The 22,253-nt window shown below is 40.4% G+C and overlaps 1 protein-coding gene across 2 annotated transcripts in view; it reads left to right on the forward strand.

Moving 5' to 3' along the window:
• LOC128685213 (NFX1-type zinc finger-containing protein 1-like) overlaps positions 1-22,253 on the forward strand; it is a 429,985-nt gene that overhangs the window by 213,547 nt on the left and 194,185 nt on the right. For both annotated transcript variants that reach the window (XM_070080633.1, XM_070080696.1), the window contains exon 9: positions 451-607. In XM_070080633.1, coding sequence (XP_069936734.1) covers positions 451-607 — 157 coding nt within the window. The remainder of the gene's footprint in view (positions 1-450; positions 608-22,253) is intronic.

Raw genomic sequence — 22,253 nt, forward strand, 5'->3', positions numbered from 1 at the left:
AGTTGATAGAATAGAAGTAATACTAGTGAAATAGCTAAGAATTTGGTCGGCTGGAATAAGGTAATTGGCCTAAAATGGGAGTCAAAGTCGGCAAAATCACCGCTGTAAATATCGCTGTCACATTAAAATTTGTGAGAGCATAATTTCGTCAATTTTCCATCAAATTTCATACTTTTTGTTTTATTACCTTCAGAAAAAGATTCTCTACCATTTCATAAGAGAAAAAAGCAAAATTATTTTTTGAAAATTCTTGGACACTGGTGCACACTTTGAAATTTGGCCTCTGGACCCTGAAAGGGTTAAATAACAGTTAAAAGGTGCTGTGTAAACCTTCAGGTGAGACTGCCACTGTGCTCACCCATATATTTGACACTGGCATACTTAGTCCTACTTCCATCAGATAATCAGTGGTGCTTCCATTTATTTAACACTAGTCACTCATTTTTTCAGTGAGTGGAGAAGATGCTTGGGAATACTGTGAGGAACCTTGCAGTCAGGTGCTGAAGTGTGACCACACTTGTGTGGGTAATTGTGGCCGCTGCTTTCAAGGACGCGTTCATGTCTCGTGCTCTCAACCATGTAAAAAACCACTTGTGTGTGGACACATGTAAGTATAGTGAAACACGTTGCATCATAATTTGTAGCATCAACCTCTTTCCTCCGGTACTGTAGAATTAACCTTGTTGTACCTTATAGTAAGTCTTAACTCCCTTCCTTCTCCTCCTCAGCTACTATACACTACAGCAGGTTAAGTTCCGGGCTACTGCTGTAAACCAAAAATTGCTCTAAAGTGAAACATAGTCTTTTTCACTTTCAAATGCATATATAAGCCTGATAGCATGTTTACACTATCATATATTAAGTGAGCAATATAGCTGTTCCTAAAAAATGCATGTAGAGTATACCTGTAGAGGGTTTCAGGGATCAGTGCCCCCTTAGTCCAGTTTGTGACCACGCCTCATGATGGATCAGAGCCTGATCAACCAGACTGTTACCATTGGCTGCACACAAACTGATCCACGAACCACAGCCCGGGCTGGTCAGGTACTGACTAAAGGTGCCTGTCCAGCACTTTCTTGAAGACAGCCAGGGGTCTATTGGTAATCCCTCTTATGTATGTTGGAAGGCAGTTGAACACTTATTGTGTTGTCTCTCAGTGTACTTGTGGCACCCCTGCTTTTCACTGGGGGATGTTGTATCTCTTGCCGAGTCTTTTGCTTTTGTAGGGAGCAATTTTCATGTGCAAATTTGGGACTAGTCCCTCTAGGATTTTCCAAGTGTATATTATCATGTACGTAGCTTTCTTGTCTGCATTCCAGGAAGTACAAATCTAGGGACTTCAACCATTCTCAGTAATTTAGGTGCTTTATCATACTTATACGTGCCATGGAAGGTCTCTGTACATTCTCCAGGTCTGCAATTTCACCTGCTTTGAAAGGAGCTGTTAGTGTGCAGCAATATTCCAGCCTAGAGAGAACAAGCGATTTGAAGAGAATCATCATGGGCATGGCATCCCTAGTTTTGAAGGCTCTCCTTGTCCATCCTATCGTTTTCCTAGCAGATGTGGTAGATACATAGTTGTGGTCTTTGTAAGTGAGATCCTCTGATATTATTGCTCCCAGGTTCTTTGCATTAGTTTTTCATTCTATTGTATGATTGTAATTTGTTTTATACTCTGATACACTTTTAATTTCCTTGAGTTTTCCCTATCTGAGTAGTTGAAATTTCTCTTCATTGAACTTCATATTGTTTCCTGCATCCCATGTAAAGATTTGGTTGATGTCTGCTTGGAGTCTTTCAGTGTCATCGATAGATGACACTGTCATGCAAATTTGGGTGTCATCCAAAAAGAAAAACAGAGTGCTCTGGCTTACATCTCAGTCTATGAAGATATGAGGATGAGGAACAGGATGGGGTGAGTACTGTGCTTTGTGGAACAAAGCTTTTCAGTGTGGCTGCCTCAAACTTTACTCTGTTTACTATTACTCCATGTTCTATTTGTTAGGAAGTTATAGACCCAGCTACCAACTTTTCTTGTTATCCCTTTATCATGCATTTTGTCTGCTATTACACCATGGTCGCACATGTTGAAGGCTTTCACAAAGTCTGTGTACACTACATCTGCATGTTGTTTGTCCTCCAGTGCCTCTTAAGACCTTGTTGTAATGGTCCAGTAGTTGGGACAGGCAGGAGCAGCCTGCTCTAAACCCATGTTGCCCTGGGTTGTGTAACTGATGGATATTTAGGTGGGTGGTGATCTTGCTTCTTAGAACCCTTTCAAAGATTTTTATAAATGGGACATTAGTGCTGTAGGTCTCTAATTCTTTGCAATTGCTCTACTGCCACCTTTGTCGAGGGGGGCTATGTCTGTTGTTTTTAGTGATTGTGGGATGACCCCTGTGTCCATGCTCTCTCTCCATAAAACACTGAAGGCAGTGAAAGGGGCTTCTTGCAGTTCTTGATGAACATGGAGTTCCACGAGTTTGGGCTTGGGGCTGAGTGCATGGCCACGTTGTTTATTGCTTTTTTGAAGTTTTGTGGTGTTAGAGTAATATTAGATATTTTTGAATTGACCAAATTTTGAGTCTGTCATGAAAAAATTGTTTAGATTTTTGACTCTCAGTCTGATTAATGGCTCACCAAACACTAACTCATACTGGGACTCTAGTATCTTACTCATTTCCTTGCTGTTATCTGTGTAAGTCCCATCTCATCTAAGCAGGGGTTCAGTATCGAATGTTGTTTTGGCTTTAAGATTTGGCATAAGAAAAATATTTTGTTTTTTCCAATTTATTTGATGGCTTCAAGTTCTTCCTGAGTTTCTTGCCTCCTGTATGATTCCTTAAGTTTAAGTTCAATATTCACTATTTCTCTGACCAGTGCCTCTAATCGTATTTCACATATACTGGCCCCTTTCAGCAGCTCTGTAATTCTTCATCTTCGCCTGAATAAGGAGTGTCTTCTCTTTCTAGTTTACATCTTCTCTTTTATTTTCTTAATGGAATGTGCCCTGAGCATACCTCAAGTGCCAAAGAGTTAATTCTTTCTAGGCAAAGGTTTGGATCTGTGTTGTTTAGGTTATCTTCCCAGCTTGTTTCATTTAGGACATGGATGAATTGATCCCACTGTATGCTTTTGTTATTGAAGTTGAATTTGTTGAAGGCCCTATCATAACTGGTCATCTTTTGCTGATCAGGAACCCTGCACATACATGTCTGTACCTCTTTTATATTGTGGTCTGAGTGTATTGTCTTTGATACTGTTATATTCCGTATCAGATTATCATTGTTGGTGATGAGGTCTAGTGTGTTTTCCAGTCTTGTTGGCTCTATTATTTTCTGGTTTAAAGTGAATTTGTTGCAGAGATTTAATAGCTCATGTGTGTAAATTTTCATCTGAGCTGTCTCCTGTTTTTTTTTTTATTTTTTTTTTTTGACACATTGGTCGATTCCCACCAAGGCAGGGTGGCCCGAAAAAGAAAAACTTTCATCATCATTCACTCCATCACTGTCTTGCCAGAGGGGTGCTTTACACTACAGTTATAAAACTGCAACATCAACTCCTTCAGAGTGCAGACACTGTACTTTCTATCTCCAGGACTCAAGTCTGGCCTGCCGATTTCCCTGAATCCCTTCATAAATGTTGCTTTGCTCATACTCCAACAGCACATCAAGTATTAGAAACCATTTGTCTCCATTCAGTCCTGTCAAATACGCTCACACATGCTTGCTGGAAGTCCAAGCCCCTCTCACAGAAAACCTCCTTTACCCCCCTCCCTCCAACTTTTCCTAGGCCGACCCCTACCCCGCCTTCCCTCTACTATAGATTTATACACTCTCAAAGTCATTCTATTTTGTTCCATTCTCTCTGCATGTCCGAACCACCTCAAGAACCCCTCCTGAGTCCTCTGGATAATAGTTTTGGTAATCCCGCATCTCCTCCTAATTTCCAAACCACGAATTCTCTGCATTATATTCACACCAACCATTGCCTTCAGACATGACATCTCCACTGCCTCCAGCCTTCTCCTCATTGCAACATTCATCACCCATGCTTCACACCCATATAGGAGCGTTGGTATAACTATATTCTAATACATTCCCTTCTTTGCTTCCAAGGACAAAGTTCTTTGTCTCCACAGACTCCTGAGTGCTCCGCTCACCCTTTTCCCCTCATCAATTCTATGATTCACCTCATCCTTCATAGACTCTTCTGCTGACATGTCTACTCCTAAATATCTGAATACATTCAGCTCCTCTGTACTCTCTCCCTCCAATTTGATATCCAATCTTTTATCACCTAATCTTTTTGTTATTCTCATCACCTTACTCTTTCCTATATTCACTTTTAATTTTCTTCTTTTTCATACCCTACCAAATTCATTCACCAACCTCTGCAACTTCTCTTCAGAATCTCCCAAAAGCACAGTGTCATTAGGAAAGAGCAACTATGACAACTCCCACTTTGTGTTTGATTCTGTATCTTTTAACTCCACACTTCTTGCCAAGACCCTCACATTCACTTCTCTTACAACCCCATCTATAAATGTATTGAACAACCATGGTGACATCACATCCTTGTCTAAGGCCTACTTTTACTGGGAAATAATCTCCCTCTCTCCTACATACTCTAACCTGAGCCTCATTATCCTTGTAAAAACTCTTCACTGCTTTCAGTAACCTACCTCCTACACCATACACCTGCAACATCTGCCACATCTGCCACATTGCCTCCCTATCCACCCTGTCATATGCCTTTTCCAAATCCATAAATGCCACAAAAACCTCTTTAGCCTTATCTAAATACTGTTTGCCTATATGTTTCACTGTAAACACTTGGTGTACACACCCCCTACCTTTCCTAAAGCCTCCTTGTTCATCTGCTATCCTACTCTCTGTCTTACTCTTAATTCTTTCAATAATAACTCTGCCATATACTTTACCAGGTATACTCGACAGACTTTTTTTTTTTTTTTTTTTTTTTTTTTTTTTTTCTCTCTCTCTCTCAACAAACTGGCCGTATCCCACCAAGGCAGGGTGGCCCAAAAAGAAAAACAAAGTTTCTCTTTTTAAATTTAGTAATTTATACGGGAGAAGGGGTTACTAGCCCCTTGCTCCCGGCATTTTAGTCGCCTCTTACAACACGCATGGCTTACGGAGGAAGAATTCTGTTCCACTTCCCCATGGAGATAAGAGGAAATAAACAACAAGAACTAGAAAGAAAATAGAAAAAAAATCAGAGGGATGTGTATATATACATATATATGCTTGTACATGCAGTGTAGTGTGACCTAAGTGTAAGTAGAAGTAGCAAGACGTACCTGAAATCTTGCATGTTCATGAGACAGAAAATAAAAGGACACCAGTAATCCTACCATCATGTAAAACAATTACAGGCTTTCGTTTTACACTCACTTGGCAGGACGGTAGTACCTCCCTGGGTGGTTGCTGTCTACCAACCTACTACCTAGACTCAACAGACTTGTCCCCCTATAATTTTTGCACTCTCTTTTGTCCCCTTTGCCTTTTTACAAAGGAACTATGCATGCTCTTTGCCAATCCCTTGGTGCCTTACCCTCTTCCATACATTTATTAAATAATAGCACCAACCACTCCAAAACTATATTCCCTCCTGCTTTTATCAGTTCTATCTTTATCCCATGAACCCCAGCTGCCTTACCCCCTTTCATTCTACCCACTGCCTCACAAACTTCCTCTACACTCACAACTGGCTCTTACTCACTCCTACAAGATGGTTATTCCTCCTTGCCCTATACACAAAATCTCAGCTTCCCTATCTTCATCAACATTTAACAATTCCTGAAAATATTCCCTCAATCTTCCTGATACCTCTAACTCTCTATTTAATAACTCTCCTCTGCTATTTTTAACTGTCAAACTCATTTGTTCTCTAGGCTTCCTCAGCTTGTTACTCTCACTCCAAAACTTTTTCTTATTTTCAACAAAATTTGTTGATAACATCTCACCCACTCAATCAGTTGCTCTCTTTTTACATTGCTTCACCACTCTCTTAACCTCTCTTTTTCTCTCCATATACTCTTCCCTCCTTGCATCACTTCTACTTTGTAAAAACCTCTCATATGCTAACTTATTCTCTCTCGCTACTCGCTTTACATCATCATTCCACCAATCACTCTTCTTCCCTCCCACACCCACTTTCCTGTAACCACAAACTTCTGCTGAACACACTAACACTACATTCTTAAACCTACCCCATACATCTTCAACCCCATTGCCTATTCTCTCACTGACCCATCTATCCTTCAATAGTTGTTTATATCTTACCCTAACTGCCTCCTCCTTCACATATTTGTTGTTTGTTGCTTCTATTTTCCTTTTGTCCAATCCACCTTTTACTCTTACTGTAGCTACAACTAAAAAGTGATCATGTACATCCTGAAGTTTACTTAACAGTCTCTTATCTACCAATACATAGTCCAACAAACTACTATCATTGCGCCCTACATCACGTCTTGTATACTTATCTATCCTCTTTTTCTTAAAATATGTATTATCTGTAACTAAACCCCTTTCTGTACAAAGTTCAATCAAAGGGCTCCCATTATCATTTACACCTGGCACCCCAAACTTACCTACCACATCCTCTCTAAATGTTTCTCCTACTTCAGCATTTAGGTCCCCTACCATAATTACTCTCTTACTTGGTTCAAAGTTTCCTGTACATTCACTTAACATCTCCCAAAATCTCTCTCTCCTCTACACTCCTCTCTTCTCCTGGTGCATACACGCTTATTATGACCCACTTTTCGCATCCGACCCTTATTGTAATCCATATGATCCTTGAATTTACACATTTATATTCCCTCTTCTCCTTCCATAATTGATCCTTGAACATTATTGCTACCCCTTCTTTAGCTCTAACTCTCTCAGATACTCCTGACTTAATCCCATTTATTTCTCCCCACTGAAACTCCCCTACCTCCTTCAGCTTTGTTTCACTTAGGGCCAGGACATCCAACTTCTTTTCATAACATCAGCAATCATCTCTTTCTTATCATCCACTTTACATCCATGCACATTCAAGCATCCCAGTTTTATAAAGTTTTTCTTCTTCTCATTTTTAGTAAATGTGTACAGGAGAAGGGGTTACTAGCCCACTGCTTCTGGCATTTTAGTCGCCTCATATGACACGCATGGCTTACAGAGGAAAGATTCTTTTCCACTTCTCCCATGGACAATAGAGAAAAAACAAGAGCAAGAGCTATTAAGAAAAAGAAGAAAAAACTAGATTTATTTTTATTTATTATCACACTGACCGATTCCCACCAAGGCAGGGTGGCCCGAAAAAGAAAAACTTTCACCATCATTCACTCCATCACTGTCTTGCCAGAAGGGTGCTTTACACTACAGTTTTTAAACTGCAACATAAACACCCCTCCTTCAGAGTGCAGGCACTGTACTTCCCATCTCCAGGACTCAAGTCCGGCCTGCCGGTTTCCCTGAACCCCTTCATAAATGTTACTTTGCTCACACTCCAACAGCACGTCAAGTATTAAAAACCATTTATCTCCATTCACTCCTATCAAACACGCTCACGCATGCCTGCTGGAAGTCCAAGCCCCTCACACACAAAACCTCCTTTACCCCTTCCCTCCAACTTTTCCTAGGCCGACCCCTACCCCACCTTCCTTCCACTACAGACTGATACACTCTTGAAGTTATTCTGTTTCGCTCCATTCTCTCCACATGTCCGAACCACCTCAACAACCCTTCCTCAGCCCTCTGGACAACAGTTTTGGTAATCCCGCACCTCCTCCTAACTTCCAAAGTACGAATTCTCTGCATTATATTCACACCACACATTGCTCTCAGACATGACATCTCCACTGCCTCCAGCCTTCTCCTCGCTGCAACATTCATCACCCATGCTTCACACCCATATAAGAGCGTTGGTAAAACTATACTCTCATACATTCCCCTCTTTGCCTCCAAGGACAAAGTTCTTTGTCTCCACAGACTCCTAAGTGCACCACTCACCCTTTTCCTCTCATCAATTCTATGATTCACCTCATCTTTCATAGACCCATCCGCTGACACGTCCACTCCCAAATATCTGAATACATTCACCTCCTCCATACTCTCTCCCTCCAATCTGATATCCAATCTTTCATCACCTAATCTTTTTGTTATCCTCATAACCTTACTCTTTCCTGTATTCACTTTCAATTTTCTTCTTTTGCACACCCTACCAAATTCATCCACCAATCTCTGCAACTTCTCTTCAGAATCTCCCAAGAGCACAGTGTCATCAGCAAAGAGCAGCTGTGACAACTACCACTTTATGTGTGATTCTTTATCTTTTAACTCCACGCCTCTTGCCAAGACCCTCGCATTTACTTCTCTTACAACCCCATCTATAAATATATTAAACAACCACGGTGACATCACACATCCTTGTCTAAGGCCTACTTTTACTGGGAAATAATTTCCCTCTTTCCTACATACTCTAACTTGAGCCTCACTATCCTCGTAAAAACTCTTCACTGCTTTCAGTAACCTACCTCCTACACCATACACCTGCAACATCTGCCACATTGCCCCCCTATCCACCCTGTCATACGCCTTTTCCAAATCCATAAATGCCACAAAGACCTCTTTAGCCTTATCTAAATACTGTTCACTTATATGTTTCACTGTAAACACCTGGTCCACACACCCCCTACCTTTCCTAAAGCCTCCTTGTTCATCTGCTATCCTATTCTCCGTCTTACTCTTAATTCTTTCAATAATAACTCTACCATACACTTTGCCAGGTATACTCAACAGACTTATCCCCCTATAATTTTTGCACTCTCTTTTATCCCCTTTGCCTTTATACAAAGGAACTATGCATGCTCTCTGCCAATCCCTAGGTACCTTACCCTCTTCCATACATTTATTAAATAATTGCACCAACCACTCCAAAACTATATCCCCATCTGCTTTTAACATTTCTATCTTTATCCCATCAATCCCGGCTGCCTTACCCCCTTTCATTTTACCTACTGCCTCACGAACTTCCCCCACACTCACAACTGGCTCTTCCTCACTCCTACAAGATGTTGTTCCTCCTTGCCCTATACACGAAATCGCAGCTTCCCTATCTTCATCAACATTTAACAATTCCTCAAAATATTCCTTCCATCTTCCCAATACCTCTAACTCTCCATTTAATAACTCTCCTCTCCTATTTTTAACTGACAAATCCATTTGTTCTCTAGGCTTTCTTAACTTGTTAATCTCACTCCAAAACTTTTTCTTATTTTCAACAAAATTTGTTGATAACATCTCACCCACTCTCTCATTTGCTCTCTTTTTACATTGCTTCACCACTCTCTTAACCTCTCTCTTTTTCTCCATATACTCTTCCCTCCTTACATTACTTCTACTTTGTAAAAACTTCTCATATGCTAACTTTTTCTCCCTTACTACTCTCTTTACATCATCATTCCACCAATCGCTCCTCTTCCCTCCCGCACCCACTTTCCTGTAACCACAAACTTCTGCTGAACACTCTAACACTACATTTTTAAACCTACCCCATACCTCTTCGACCCCATTCTCTATGCTCTCATTAGCCCATCTATCTTCCAATAGCTGTTTATATCTTACCCTAACTGCCTCCTCTTTTAGTTTATAAACCTTCACCTCTCTCTTCCCTGATGCTTCTATTCTCCTTGTACCCCATCTACCTTTTACTCTCAGTGTAGCTACAACTAGAAAGTGATCTGATATATCTGTGGCCCCTCTATAAACATGTACATCCTGAAGTCTACTCAACAGTCTTTTATTTACCAATACGTACATAATCCAACAAACTACTGTCATTTCGCCCTACATCATATCTTGTATACTTATTTATCCTCTTTTTCTTAAAATATGTATTACCTATAACTAAACCCCTTTCTATACAAAGTTCAATCAGAGGGCTCCCATTATCATTTACACCTGGTACCCCAAACTTACCTACCACACCCTCTCTAAAAGTTTCTCCTACTTTAGCATTCAGGTCCCCTACCACAATTACTCTCTCACTTGGTTCAAAGGCTCCTATACATTCACTTAACATCTCCCAAAATCTCTCTCTCACCTCTGCATTCCTCTCTTCTCCAGGTGCATACACGCTTATTATGACCCACTTCTCGCATCCAACCTTTACTTTAATCCACATAATTCTTGAATTTACACATTCATATTCTCTTTTCTCCTTCCATAACTGATCATTCAACATTACTGCTACCCCTTCCTTTGCTCTAACTCTCTCAGATACTCCAGATTTAATCCCATTTATTTCCCCTCACCGAAACTCCCCTACCCTCTTCAGCTTTGTTTCGCTTAGGGCCAGGACATCCAACTTCTTTTCATTCATAACATCAGCAATCATCTGTTTCTTGTCATCCGCACTACATCCGCACAAAAACTAGATGTGTGTATGTATATATATGCATGTGCTTGCCTGTGTAGTGTGACCTAAGTGTAAGTAGAAGTAGCAAGATATACCTGTTATCTAGCGTGTTTATGAGACAGAAAATAGACACCAGCAATCCTACCATCATGTAAAACAGTTACAGGTTTCTGTTTCACAGTCACCTGGCAGGGCAGTAGTACCTCCCTGGATGGTTGCTGTCTACCAACCTATTACCTGGGGTTATCTCTGCTAAAACATTATTTACTACACTCTTCCACATTAGGTGTCTTAAGTTGAAATCTTCCAGTAGCAAGATGTTTTGGGCAGGAGTTGAAAGATTTTCCAAACATTGACCAATTTTGAAAAGCTGTTCCTGGAATTGTTGGGATGTAGTATCCGGAGGCTTGTATACATCCTCAGTGACAAGGTTTTGGTTTTCATTCTTTACTGCCAAAACTTCAGCTTCATCATTTGAGGTGTTTAGTATATATCTCTGAGCAAATAAGTGACTGTGACATATATGCCAAAACACCCTCCCCGGTTGCTGTTTACTCTGTAGCATCTGAATTGGTCATAATAGGTTATAAAGGTTGACCGTCACTAATCCCACATCGTCAGGATCTGTAGGGTGCCAGATTAGGGACTTTCCTGGTTTACAGAATGGTGAGGTTAGAATACACTTAACCCAATGACATTATTTATGCATCAGCGATTTCACTCACTTTACGCTTTATTTTCGGCCTATTCCATTGTCCCAGTCTACCAAACTCGCAGCCATTTTGCTAGTATTCCTTCTATTCTGACGATTGAGTACAAGAAACCACCCATTCATCTATTTCAACTACCCAATAAAATGGTCATAAATCAGTAATTAGGCCAATTTCACACAAATTTCAAGAGATGTCAATTTCAAAATAGTGCCCAGAATAAACAATGCAGACATTCCCAGCACTAAAATAACATTTTTTCTGTTTATTAGTCACATCTCTAGGCCCCTCTTATATTACGCTTCCTTTCCATTTTGAATTTTTATTCACACAAAAAAAATAGAAGATTTTCTGTTATGCAGACTACTGCATTATTGTAATAATTGTATAAATAATGTCATCTCATTTGTGACTGCATATTAAACTGGCCAGGTGGACGAGTATTGGATGATGTCATTTGTTTACTCTTGAACATTGGCAAAACTCTAACATTTCCGTTACTTTGAGCTCAGTTTCCAGGTACAATAGGGCCCCGCTTTACGGCATTCTGCTAATACAGACATTTCAAATTTTGACCGAAACTCGCTATATGGCTTCTCCCCCGACTCTCTAATACGGTCTCCCCGCCCCACCCGGTTTGTTTACATTCTCTGTGAGCTCCGCATTTCTCCATTATGTCTCAAAACTTTACAAAATTTCAAGTGTTTAAAGTTATTTCATATTTTATGTATATACTCTGATAATTATACTTATGTGTACCTGTACCTAAATAAACTTACACACTGTGCTGGCTTGCAGGTACACATTAAAATCAGTAAGAGTGTCTTATGTCTCGAGGATGCCATATCAATAATAATAATAATAGTAATAATAATAATAATAATAATAATAATAATCACTCTGAGGCACATTAAATGTCATATATTACATTAATATACACATTTTCATTAATCCATCTATGATATGTTTTCAAAATTATATAATAAACACACTATGCAACATATAAACATGATAAATACACCCCACTGTAGAATAAATTAACATAAATATAAGGTGTTTTTCCAGTTGTCTTGTTGGAGTGTTGGAAAGAATAATGTTTTCTATAGTTTAGTACCAAAGAAAATGTGTACACAATAATATTACTGGGGGTAACTGTGGAAAATGGAAAATTATTCCTTTCGTGTGCCTTCACTCAGAGCGTCATTTCTTCTAAGAATGGTGTTACATGAGAATAGGAGTGTTGCTCTTATTTATTTTACTGTACCAATGCAGAGACAACTTGTACACAGTGTAAAGTTTTTTTTTTTTTTTTTTTTTTTCAACAAGTCGGCCGTCTCCCACCGAGGCAGGGTGACCCAAAAAAGAAAAAAAATCCCCAAAAAGAAAATGCTTTCATCATTCAACACTTTCACCACACTCACACATAATCACTGTTTTTGCAGAGGTGCTCAGAATACAATAGTTTAGAAGCATATACATATAAAGATACACAACATATCCCTCCAAACTGCCAATATCCCAAACCCCTCCTTTAAAGTGCAGGCATTGTACTTCCCATTTCCAGGACTCAAGTCCGACTATATGAAAATAACCGGTTTCCCTGAATCCCTTCACTAAATATTACCCTGCTCACACTCCAACAGATCGTCAGGTCCCAAGTACCATTCGTCTTCATTCACTCCTATCTAACACGCTCACGCACGCCTGCTGGAAGTCCAAGCCCCTTGCCCACAAAACCTCCTTTACCCCCTCTCTCCAACCCTTTCGAGGATGACCCCTACCTCGCCTTCCTTCCCCTATAGATTTATATGCTTTCCATGTCATTCTACTTTGATCCTTCTCTCTAAATGACCAAACCACCTCAACAACCCGTCTTCTGCCCTCTTACTAATACTTTTATTAACTCCACACCTTTTCCTAATTTCCACACTCTGAATTTTCTGCATAATATTTACACCACACATTGCCCTTAGACAGGACATCTCCACTGCCTCCAACTGTCTCCTCGCTACTGCATTTACCACCCAAGCTTCACACCCATATAAGAGTGTTGGTACTACTATACTTTCATACATTCCCTTCTTTGCCTCCATACATAACATTTTTTGACTCCACATATACCTCAATGCACCACTCACCTTTTTTCCCTCATCAATTCTATGATTAACCTCATCCTTCATAAATCCATCCGCCGACACGTCAACTCCCAAGTATCTGAAAACATTCACTTCTTCCATACTCCTCCTCCCCAATTTGATATCCAATTTTTCTTTATCTAAATCATTTGATACCCTCATCACCTTACTCTTTTCTATGTTCACTTTCAACTTTCTACCTTTACACACATTCCCAAACTCATCCACTAACCTTTGCAATTTTTCTTTAGAATCTCCCATAAGCACAGTATCATCAGCAAAAAGTAACTGTGTTAATTCCCATTTTGAATTTGATTCCCCATAATTTAATCCCACCCCTCTCCCGAACACCCTAGCATTTACTTATTTTACAACCCCATCTATAAATATATTAAACAACCATGGTGACATTACACATCCCTGTCTAAGACCTACTTTTACCAGGAAGTAGTCTCCCTCTCTTCTACACACCCTAACCTGAGCCTCATTATCCTCATAAAAACTCTTTACAGCATTTAGTAACTTACCACCTATTCCATATACTTGCAACATCTGCCACATTGCTCCCCTATCCACTCTATCATATGCCTTTTCTAAATCCATAAATGCAATATAAACTTCCCTACCTTTATCTAAATACTGTTCACATATATGCTTCAATGTAAACACTTGATCTACACATCCCCTACCCACTCTGAAACCTCCTTGCTCATCCGCAATCCTACATTCTGTCTTACCTCTAATTCTTTCAATTATAACCCTACCGTACACTTTTCCTGGTATACTCAGTAAACTTATTCCTCTATAATTTTTACAATCTCTTTTGTCCCCTTTCCCTTTATATAAAGGGACTATACATGCTCTCTGCCAATCCCTAGGTACCTTCCCCTCTTTCATACATTTATTAAACAAAAGTACCAACCACTCCAACACTATATCCCCCCCTGCTTTTAACATTTCTGTCATGATCCCATCAGTTCCAGCTGCTTCACCCCCTTTCATTCTATGTAATGCCTCGCGTACCTCCCCCACACTTACATTCTGCTCTTCTTCACTCCTAAAAGATGGTATACCTCCCTGACCAGTGCATGAAATTACCATCTCCCTTTCTTCCTCAACATTTAAAAGTTCCTCAAAATATTCTCGCCATCTACCTAATACCTCCCTCTCCCCATCTACTAACTCCCCTACTCTGTTTTTAACTGACAAATCCATACTTTCCCTAGGCTTTCTTAACTTGTTTAACTCACTCCAAATTTTTTTCTTATTTTCATTAAAATTTCTTGACACTGCCTCTCCCACTCTATCATCTGCTCTCCTTTTGCACTCTCTCACCACTCTCTTCACCTTTCTTTTACTCTCCATATACTCTGCTCTTCTTATAACACTTCTGCTTTGTGAAAACCTCTCATAAGCTAATTTTTCTCTTTTATCACACCCTTTACTTCATCAATCCACCAATCACTCCTCTTTCCACCTGCCCCCACCCTCCTATAAACACAAACTTCTGCCCCATATTCTAATACTGCATTTTTAAAACTATTCCAACCCTCTTCAACCCCCCCACTACTCACCTTTGCACTAGATCACCTTTCTGCCAACAGTCGCTTATATCTCCCCCGAACTTCCTCCTCCCTTAGTTTATACACTTTCACCTCCCTCTTACTTGTTGTTGCCACCTTCCTCTTTTCTCATCTACCTCTTACTCTAACTGTAGCTACAACTAAATAATGATCCGATATATCAGTTGCCCCTCTATAAACATGTACATCCTGGAGCCTACCCATCAACCTTTTATCCACCAATACATAATCTAACAAACTACTTTCATTACCTGCTACATCATACCTTGTATATTTATTTATCCTCTTTTTCATAAAATATGTATTACTTATTACCAAATCTCTTTCTACACATAGCTCAATTAAAGGCTCCCCATTTACATTTACCCCAGGCACCCCAAATTTGCCTACTACTCCCTCCATAACATTTTTACCCACTTTAGCATTGAAATCCCCAACCACCATTACTCTCACACTTGATTCAAAACTCCCCATGCATTCACTCAACATTTCCCAAAATCTCTCTCTCTCTCTCTCCTCTACACTTCTTTCTTCTCCAGGTGCATACACGCTTACTATAACCCACTTTTCACATCCAATCTTTATTTTACTCCTCATAATCCTTGAATTAATACATTTATAGTCCCTCTTTTCCTGCCATAGCTTATCCTTCAACATTATTGCTACTCCTTCTTTAGCTCTAACTCTATTTGAAACCCCTGACCTAATCCCATTTATTCCTCTCCATTGAAACTCTCCCACCCCCTTCAGCTTTGTTTCACTTAAAGCCAGGACATCCAGCTTCTTCTCATTCATAACATCCACAATCATCTCTTTCTTATCATTTGCACAACATCCACGCACATTCAGACTTCCCACTTTGACAATTTTCTTCTTATTATTCTTTTTAGTAATCTTTACAGGAAAAGGGGTTACTAGCCCATTGTTCCCGGCATTTTAGTTGACTTTTACAACACACATGGCTTTCGGAGGAAAGATTCTTATTCCACTTCCCCATGGATATAAAAGGAAAAGTGTTTGTATTATTGTATAATACAAACATGTATGAACCAAAACCAGACTCATTCTTCTGTTTGTTTACATACCCCGCATCTCTGTCCTCTCTCACTTACTCATTCTCTCTCTCTCTCTCCTCTCTCTCTCACTCATTTATTCATTTTATCTTGTTTACTCATCTTTCACCCTACATTAAGACTACAAATACCTTGAGGTAAGTAATGAGTGAACTTTATATACATTTTATTGCTCTGGGATGCTTTAAATGTCATAGTATACAATCTCTCCTCACTTAACAACGGAATTCCAGTCCTAAGACCGTGTCGTTAAATGAATTCGTCGCTAAGTGAGGGGCATAATATAATGGTAGTGGGTTTGTGTCAACCATCTTTGATATTGTTTTCATGTCACCTTTGCACCATTTAAAACATTTCTGGTATATTTTTAAATGTTTATTTAGTAGTGTACTGTATATTAAAATAAACAGAATAGAGAAAATCAGGAATAGAGGAAATCAGAGAGCCTGTCGTAAGTCCGAGGCGTCGGTAAATGAGTACGTTACTTACTGAGGAGAGGCTGTATTACATGTGGGTGGGGTGGGGTGGGGTGGCCTGGCTGGCTACCATACCTACCACACCTGATTTCTTATAATAAATTCTACTCATCTCACCCTACATTAAGACTACAAATATTTTAAGGTAAGTAATGAGTGTTCTGTATGTATATTTTTCTTTTTTATTGCCTTTTAATGCCTATTTCTGTTGCTAACTTAATATATGTTAGTGTAAACTTGTTATCTAGCATTTATATGCATTATCATATCTATTTCTGTAATATATCTTCCTTTCTATCAAGTGAGACCAAAAGAAAAAAAATAGAGAATACAACCATGAAAACCATACAAAAATACACTGCAAAGTCGCTGTTTTACACCAAAAACACAGTCCCAGTTTTTTCTCATTATGCACTGTGTGCTGCAGGATTTTTTAATATTGTGCACACTTACCACACAGACCTATTCCCTCATATGTAGGCCCAAATTTACCAGTCACAGCTTATCTGAGTGAGCTGAGCTCATGGCAGCCAACAGTGGCTTTAAAGTCACCTTATCTTTTATGGACAATGGACAGTGTAAATGCTTTACACAACAAGAAGCATTTCTTTTATTCATTGGAACCATGGCTAGGGCTAAAAGTGAGCAAGTTATAACAATAAATGGAGAAAAGGAAATTGGAATGACTTATGCAGCAAGTAGCACCACCAAACAGTAGTGGCAGGTTGGTGGGACGACCCCAGAAATTTGAAATTATGCTAGCCGAAATTAGTGCCGGATTACTGGTGGAACCGGATTACTATTGCTGAATTAGTGATGGCTGACCTGTAGCCTGGAATCCATATTGCGTTGTTAAAGTGATCCTTTATATGGGCCTCTGTGAAAGCTGCAAACATTTCATGTGAGCAGTCCCTTGATGTAAGGTATTTTGTTATCTGTTGATGGCTTTAGACCCTGTGTGTTTGCAAAGATAAATGTTGTTGTACTGATGGTACACAGAGGGGGCTATGTTTGCTGGAATTAATATCTGTTGTTCTGTAGTGGAAGCCAGTGACTATGCCTCTGCTCCAACAGTGTTTTGAGTCGGTGTAGGATTTCTGTCATTTCTTGTCAGTTTTCTTTTATTCCTGGCACTAAAAAAAACTCCATTTCTGGAATGGTTTTGGTTCCCCTGATTTGTTTCCCATAGTCTGGGTGATCTGTATCGTCTTGTCCTTTTCAGGTGGTGCACCTGACAATATAGATTGTAGTATTGTCTTTCCTGGACTGAAGAGTGACACATTTCAGGGTGAAAAAAATTACAGGAAGGAGAGCTGCATTCTCCTGCTATCATGTGGGTCTGGCATTTTCTGGGATGGTCAAAATTGCACGTGACACCTATATTTTGTTAACTTCTTGTTTATTTAAAAAATTTTGAAAATTATTAATATTATGGTTTTTCAGGTTTTTATTACGTTTAATAATTTAATTGTTCTTCTTTATTTCTTCTATTGTAAATGGGGAAGTGGAAAAGAATCTTTCCTCCGTAAGCCATGCGTGTCGTATGAGGCGACTAAAATGCCGGGAGCAATGGGCTAGTAACCCCTTCTCCTGGGATGCTTAAATGTGCGTGGATGTAGTGCGGATGACAAGAAACAGATGATTGCTGATGTTATGAATGAAAAGAAGTTGGATGTCCTGGCCCTAAGCGAAACAAAGCTGAAGGGGGTAGGAGAGTTTCAGTGGGGGGAATAAATGGGATTAAATCTGGAGTATCAGAGAGTTAGAGCAAAGGAAGGGATAGCAGTAATGTTAAATGATCAGTTATGGAAGGAGAAAAGAGAATATTAATGTTGCAAGTGTATGGTGTAGGAGGTAGGTTACTGAAAGCAGTGAAGAGTTTTTACGAGGATAGTGAGGCTCAAGTTAGAGTATGTAGGAAAGAGGGAAATTTTTTCCCAATAAAAGTAGGCCTTAGACGAGGATGTGTGATGTCACCGTGGTTAATATATTTATAGATGGGGTTGTAAGAGAAGTAAATGCGAGGGTCTTGGCAAGAGGCGTGGAGTTAAAAGATAAAGAATCACACACAAAGTGGGAGTTGTCACAGCTGCTCTTTGCTGATGACACTGTGCTCTTGGGAGATTCTGAAGAGAAGTTGCAGAGATTGGTGGATGAATTTGGTAGGGTGTGCAAAAGAAGAAAATTAAAGGTGAATACAGGAAAGAGTAAGGTTATGAGGATAACAAAAAGATTAGGTGATGAAAGATTGGATATCAGATTGGAGGGAGAGAGTATGGAGGAGGTGAACGTATTCAGATATTTGGGAGTGGACGTGTCAGCGGATGGGTCTATTAAAGATGAGGTGAATCATAGAATTGATGAAGGAAAAAGAGTGAGTGGTGCACTTAGGAGTCTGTGGAGACAAAGAACTTTGTCCTTGGAGGCAAAGAGGGGAATGTATGAGAGTATAGTTTTACCAATGCTCTTATATGGGTGTGAAGTGTGGGTGATGAATGTTGCAGCGAGGAGAAGGCTGGAGGCAGTGGAGATGTCATGTCTGAGAGCAATGTGTGGTGTGAATATAATGCAGAGAATTCGTAGTTTGGAAGTTAGAGGAGGTGCGGGATTACCAAAACTGTTGTCCAGAGGGCTGAGGAAGGGTTGTTGAGGTGGTTCGGACATGTAGAGAGAATGGAGCGAAACAGAATGACTTCAAGAGTGTATCAGTCTGTAGTGGAAGGAAGGCGGGGTAGGGGTCGGCCTAGGAAAGGTTGGAGGGAGGGGGTAAAGGAGGTTTTGTGTGCAAGGGGCTTGGACTTCCAGCAGGCATGCGTGAGCGTGTTTGATAGGAGTGACTGGAGACAAATGGTTTTTAATACTTGACGTGCTGTTGGAGTGTGAGCAAAGTAACATTTATGAAGGGATTCAGGGAAACCGGCAGGCCGGACTTGAGTCCTGGAGATGGGAAGTACAGTGCCTGCACTCTGAAGGAGGGGTGTTAATGTTGCAGTTTAAAAACTGTAGTGTAAAGCACCCTTCTGTCAAGACAGTGATAGAGTGAATGATGGTGAAAGTTTTTCTTTTTCGGGCCACCCTGCCTTGGTGGGAATCAGCCAGTGTGATAATAAAATAAAATAATAATAATAATAATAATAATAAAAAAATTATTTTGGCATGTGGTTGTACGAAGGAATATAATAGTTGAGTGTAATTAATAATAAAATTGTGTTGCACCTAGGGTGTGGTTCATCCTGGTAGCTTCATGTGTTGCACCCAGGGTGTGGTTCATCCTGGTAGCTTCATGTGTTGCACCTAGGGTGTGGTTCATCCTGGTAGCTTCATGTGTTGCACCTAGGGTGTGGTTTATCCTGGTAGCTTCATGTATTGCACCTAGGGTGTGGTTCATCCTGGTAGCTTCATGTGTTGCACCTAGGGTGTGGTTCATCCTGGTAGCTTCATGTGTTGCACCTAGGGTGTGGTTCATCCTGGTAATTTCATGTGTTGCACCTGGGGTGTGGTTCATCCTGGTAACTTCATTTCCTGCACCTAGGGTTTGGTTCATCCTGATAACTTCATGTGTTGCACCTAGGGTGCGATTCATTCTGGTAGCTTCATGTGTTGCACCTAGGGTGTGGTTCATCCTGGTAACATATGTGTTGCACCTGGGGTGTGGTTCATCCTGGTAACTTCATTTCCTGCACCTAGGGTTTGGTTCATCCTGATAACTTCATGTGGTGCACCTAGGGTGTGATTCATTCTGGTAGCTTCATGTGTTGCACCTAGGGTGTGGTTCATCCTGGTATCTTCATATGTTGCACCTAGGGTGTGATTCATCCTGGTAGCTTCATGTGTTGCACCTAGAGTGTGGTTCAACCTGGTAGCTTCATGTGTTGCACCTAGGATGTGGTTCATCCTGGTAGCTTCATGTGTTGCACCTAGGATGTGGTTAATCCTGGTAGCTTCATGTATTGCACAAAGGCAGCCAGGGATCTTGAAGACAGCCAGGGGTCTTGAAGGCAGCCAGGGATCTTGAAGGCAACCAGGGGTCTTGAAGGTAGCCAGGATCTTGAAGGCATCCAGAGGTCTATTGGTAATTCCCCTTATGCATGGTGGGAGGCTGTTGAGCAGTCTTTGGCCCTGGACACTTATTGTATTTTCTCTTAGTGTACAAATGGCATCCCTACTTTTCATTAGGGGTATTTTGTACTGCCTGCCTAGTCTTTTGCTTTTGTAGGGAGTGATTTCTTTGTGCAGATTTGGGACCATTTCTTTAGGATTTTTCCAAGTGTATTTTATGATATATCTCTCTCATCTGCATTCCAGTGAGTACAAGTCAAGTGCTTCCAAGTGTTCCCAGTAGTTAAGTGTTTGATGGAACTTATATGTGCAGTGACGGTTCTCTGTACATTCTCTAGATCTGCAATTTCACCTGCTTTGAATGGAAATGTTAATTATTTTTTTTATTCATTATCACACTGACCGATTCCCACCAAGGCAGGGTGGCCGGAAAAAGAATAACTTTCACCATCATTCACTCCATCACTGTCTTGCCAGAAGGGTGCTTTACACTACAGTTTTTAAACTGCAACTTTAACACCCCTCCTTCAGAGTGCAGGCACTGTACTTCCCATCTCCAGGACTCAAGTCCAGCCTGCCGGTTTCCCTGAACCCCTTCATAAATGTTACTTTGCTCACACTCCAACAGCACGTCAAGTATTAAAAACCATTTGTCTCCATTCACTCCTATCAAACACGCTCACGCACGCCTGCTGGAAGTCCAAGCCCCTCGCACACAAAACCTCCTTTACCCCCTCCCTCCAACCTTTCCTAGGCCGACCCCTACCCCGCCTTCCTTCCACTACAGACTGATACACTCTTGAAGTCATTCTGTTTCGCTCCATTCTCTCTACATGTCCGAACCACCTCAACAACCCTTCCTCAGCCCTCTGGACAACAGTTTTGGTAATCCCGCACCTCCTCCTAACTTCCAAACTACGAATTCTCTGCATTATATTCACACCACACATTGCCCTCAGGCATGACATCTCCACTGCCTCCAGCCTTATCCTCGCTGCAACATTTATCACCCATGCTTCACACCCATATAAGAGTGTTGGTAAAACTATACTCTCATACATTCCCCTCTTTGCCTCCAAGGACAAAGTTCTTTGTCTCCACAGACTCCTAAGTGCACCACTCACCCTTTTCCCCTCATCAATTCTATGATTCACCTCATCCTTCATAGACCCATCCGCTGACACGTCCACTCCCAAATATCTGAATACATTCACCTCCTCCATACTCTCTCCCTCCAATCTGATATCCAATCTTTCATCACCTAATATTTTTGTTATCCTCATAACCTTACTCTTTCCTGTATTCACTTTTAATTTTCTTCTTTTGCACACCCTACCAAATTCATCCACCAATCTCTGCAACTTCTCTTCAGAATCTCCCAAGAGCACAGTGTCATCAGCAAAGAGCAACTGTCTAGTATTCCAGTCTAGAGAGAACAAGTGATTTGAAAAGGATCATCATTGGCTTGGCATGTCTTGATTTGAATGTTCTCATTATCCATCCTATCATTTTCTTTGCACTTGTAATTATGGCACTGTTGTGATCCTTGAAAGTGAGATCCTCAGACATTACTACTCCCAGGTCCCTCAAATTATTTTTTCATTCAGTTGTATGATCAGAGTTTGTAGTATACTCAGTTCTAGTTATTATCTCCTCCAGTTTTCCATAATGGAGTAGTTGGAATTTGTCTTCATTGAACAATATATTGTTTCCATTACCCACTGGAAAACTTGGTTTATATCTTTTTGAAGATTAACCATGTCCTCAATAGATGATAGTCTCATGCAGATCC

The sequence above is a fragment of the Cherax quadricarinatus genome, chromosome 1 (genome assembly GCF_038502225.1).
Source record: "Cherax quadricarinatus isolate ZL_2023a chromosome 1, ASM3850222v1, whole genome shotgun sequence".
NCBI lineage: Eukaryota > Metazoa > Arthropoda > Malacostraca > Decapoda > Parastacidae > Cherax > Cherax quadricarinatus.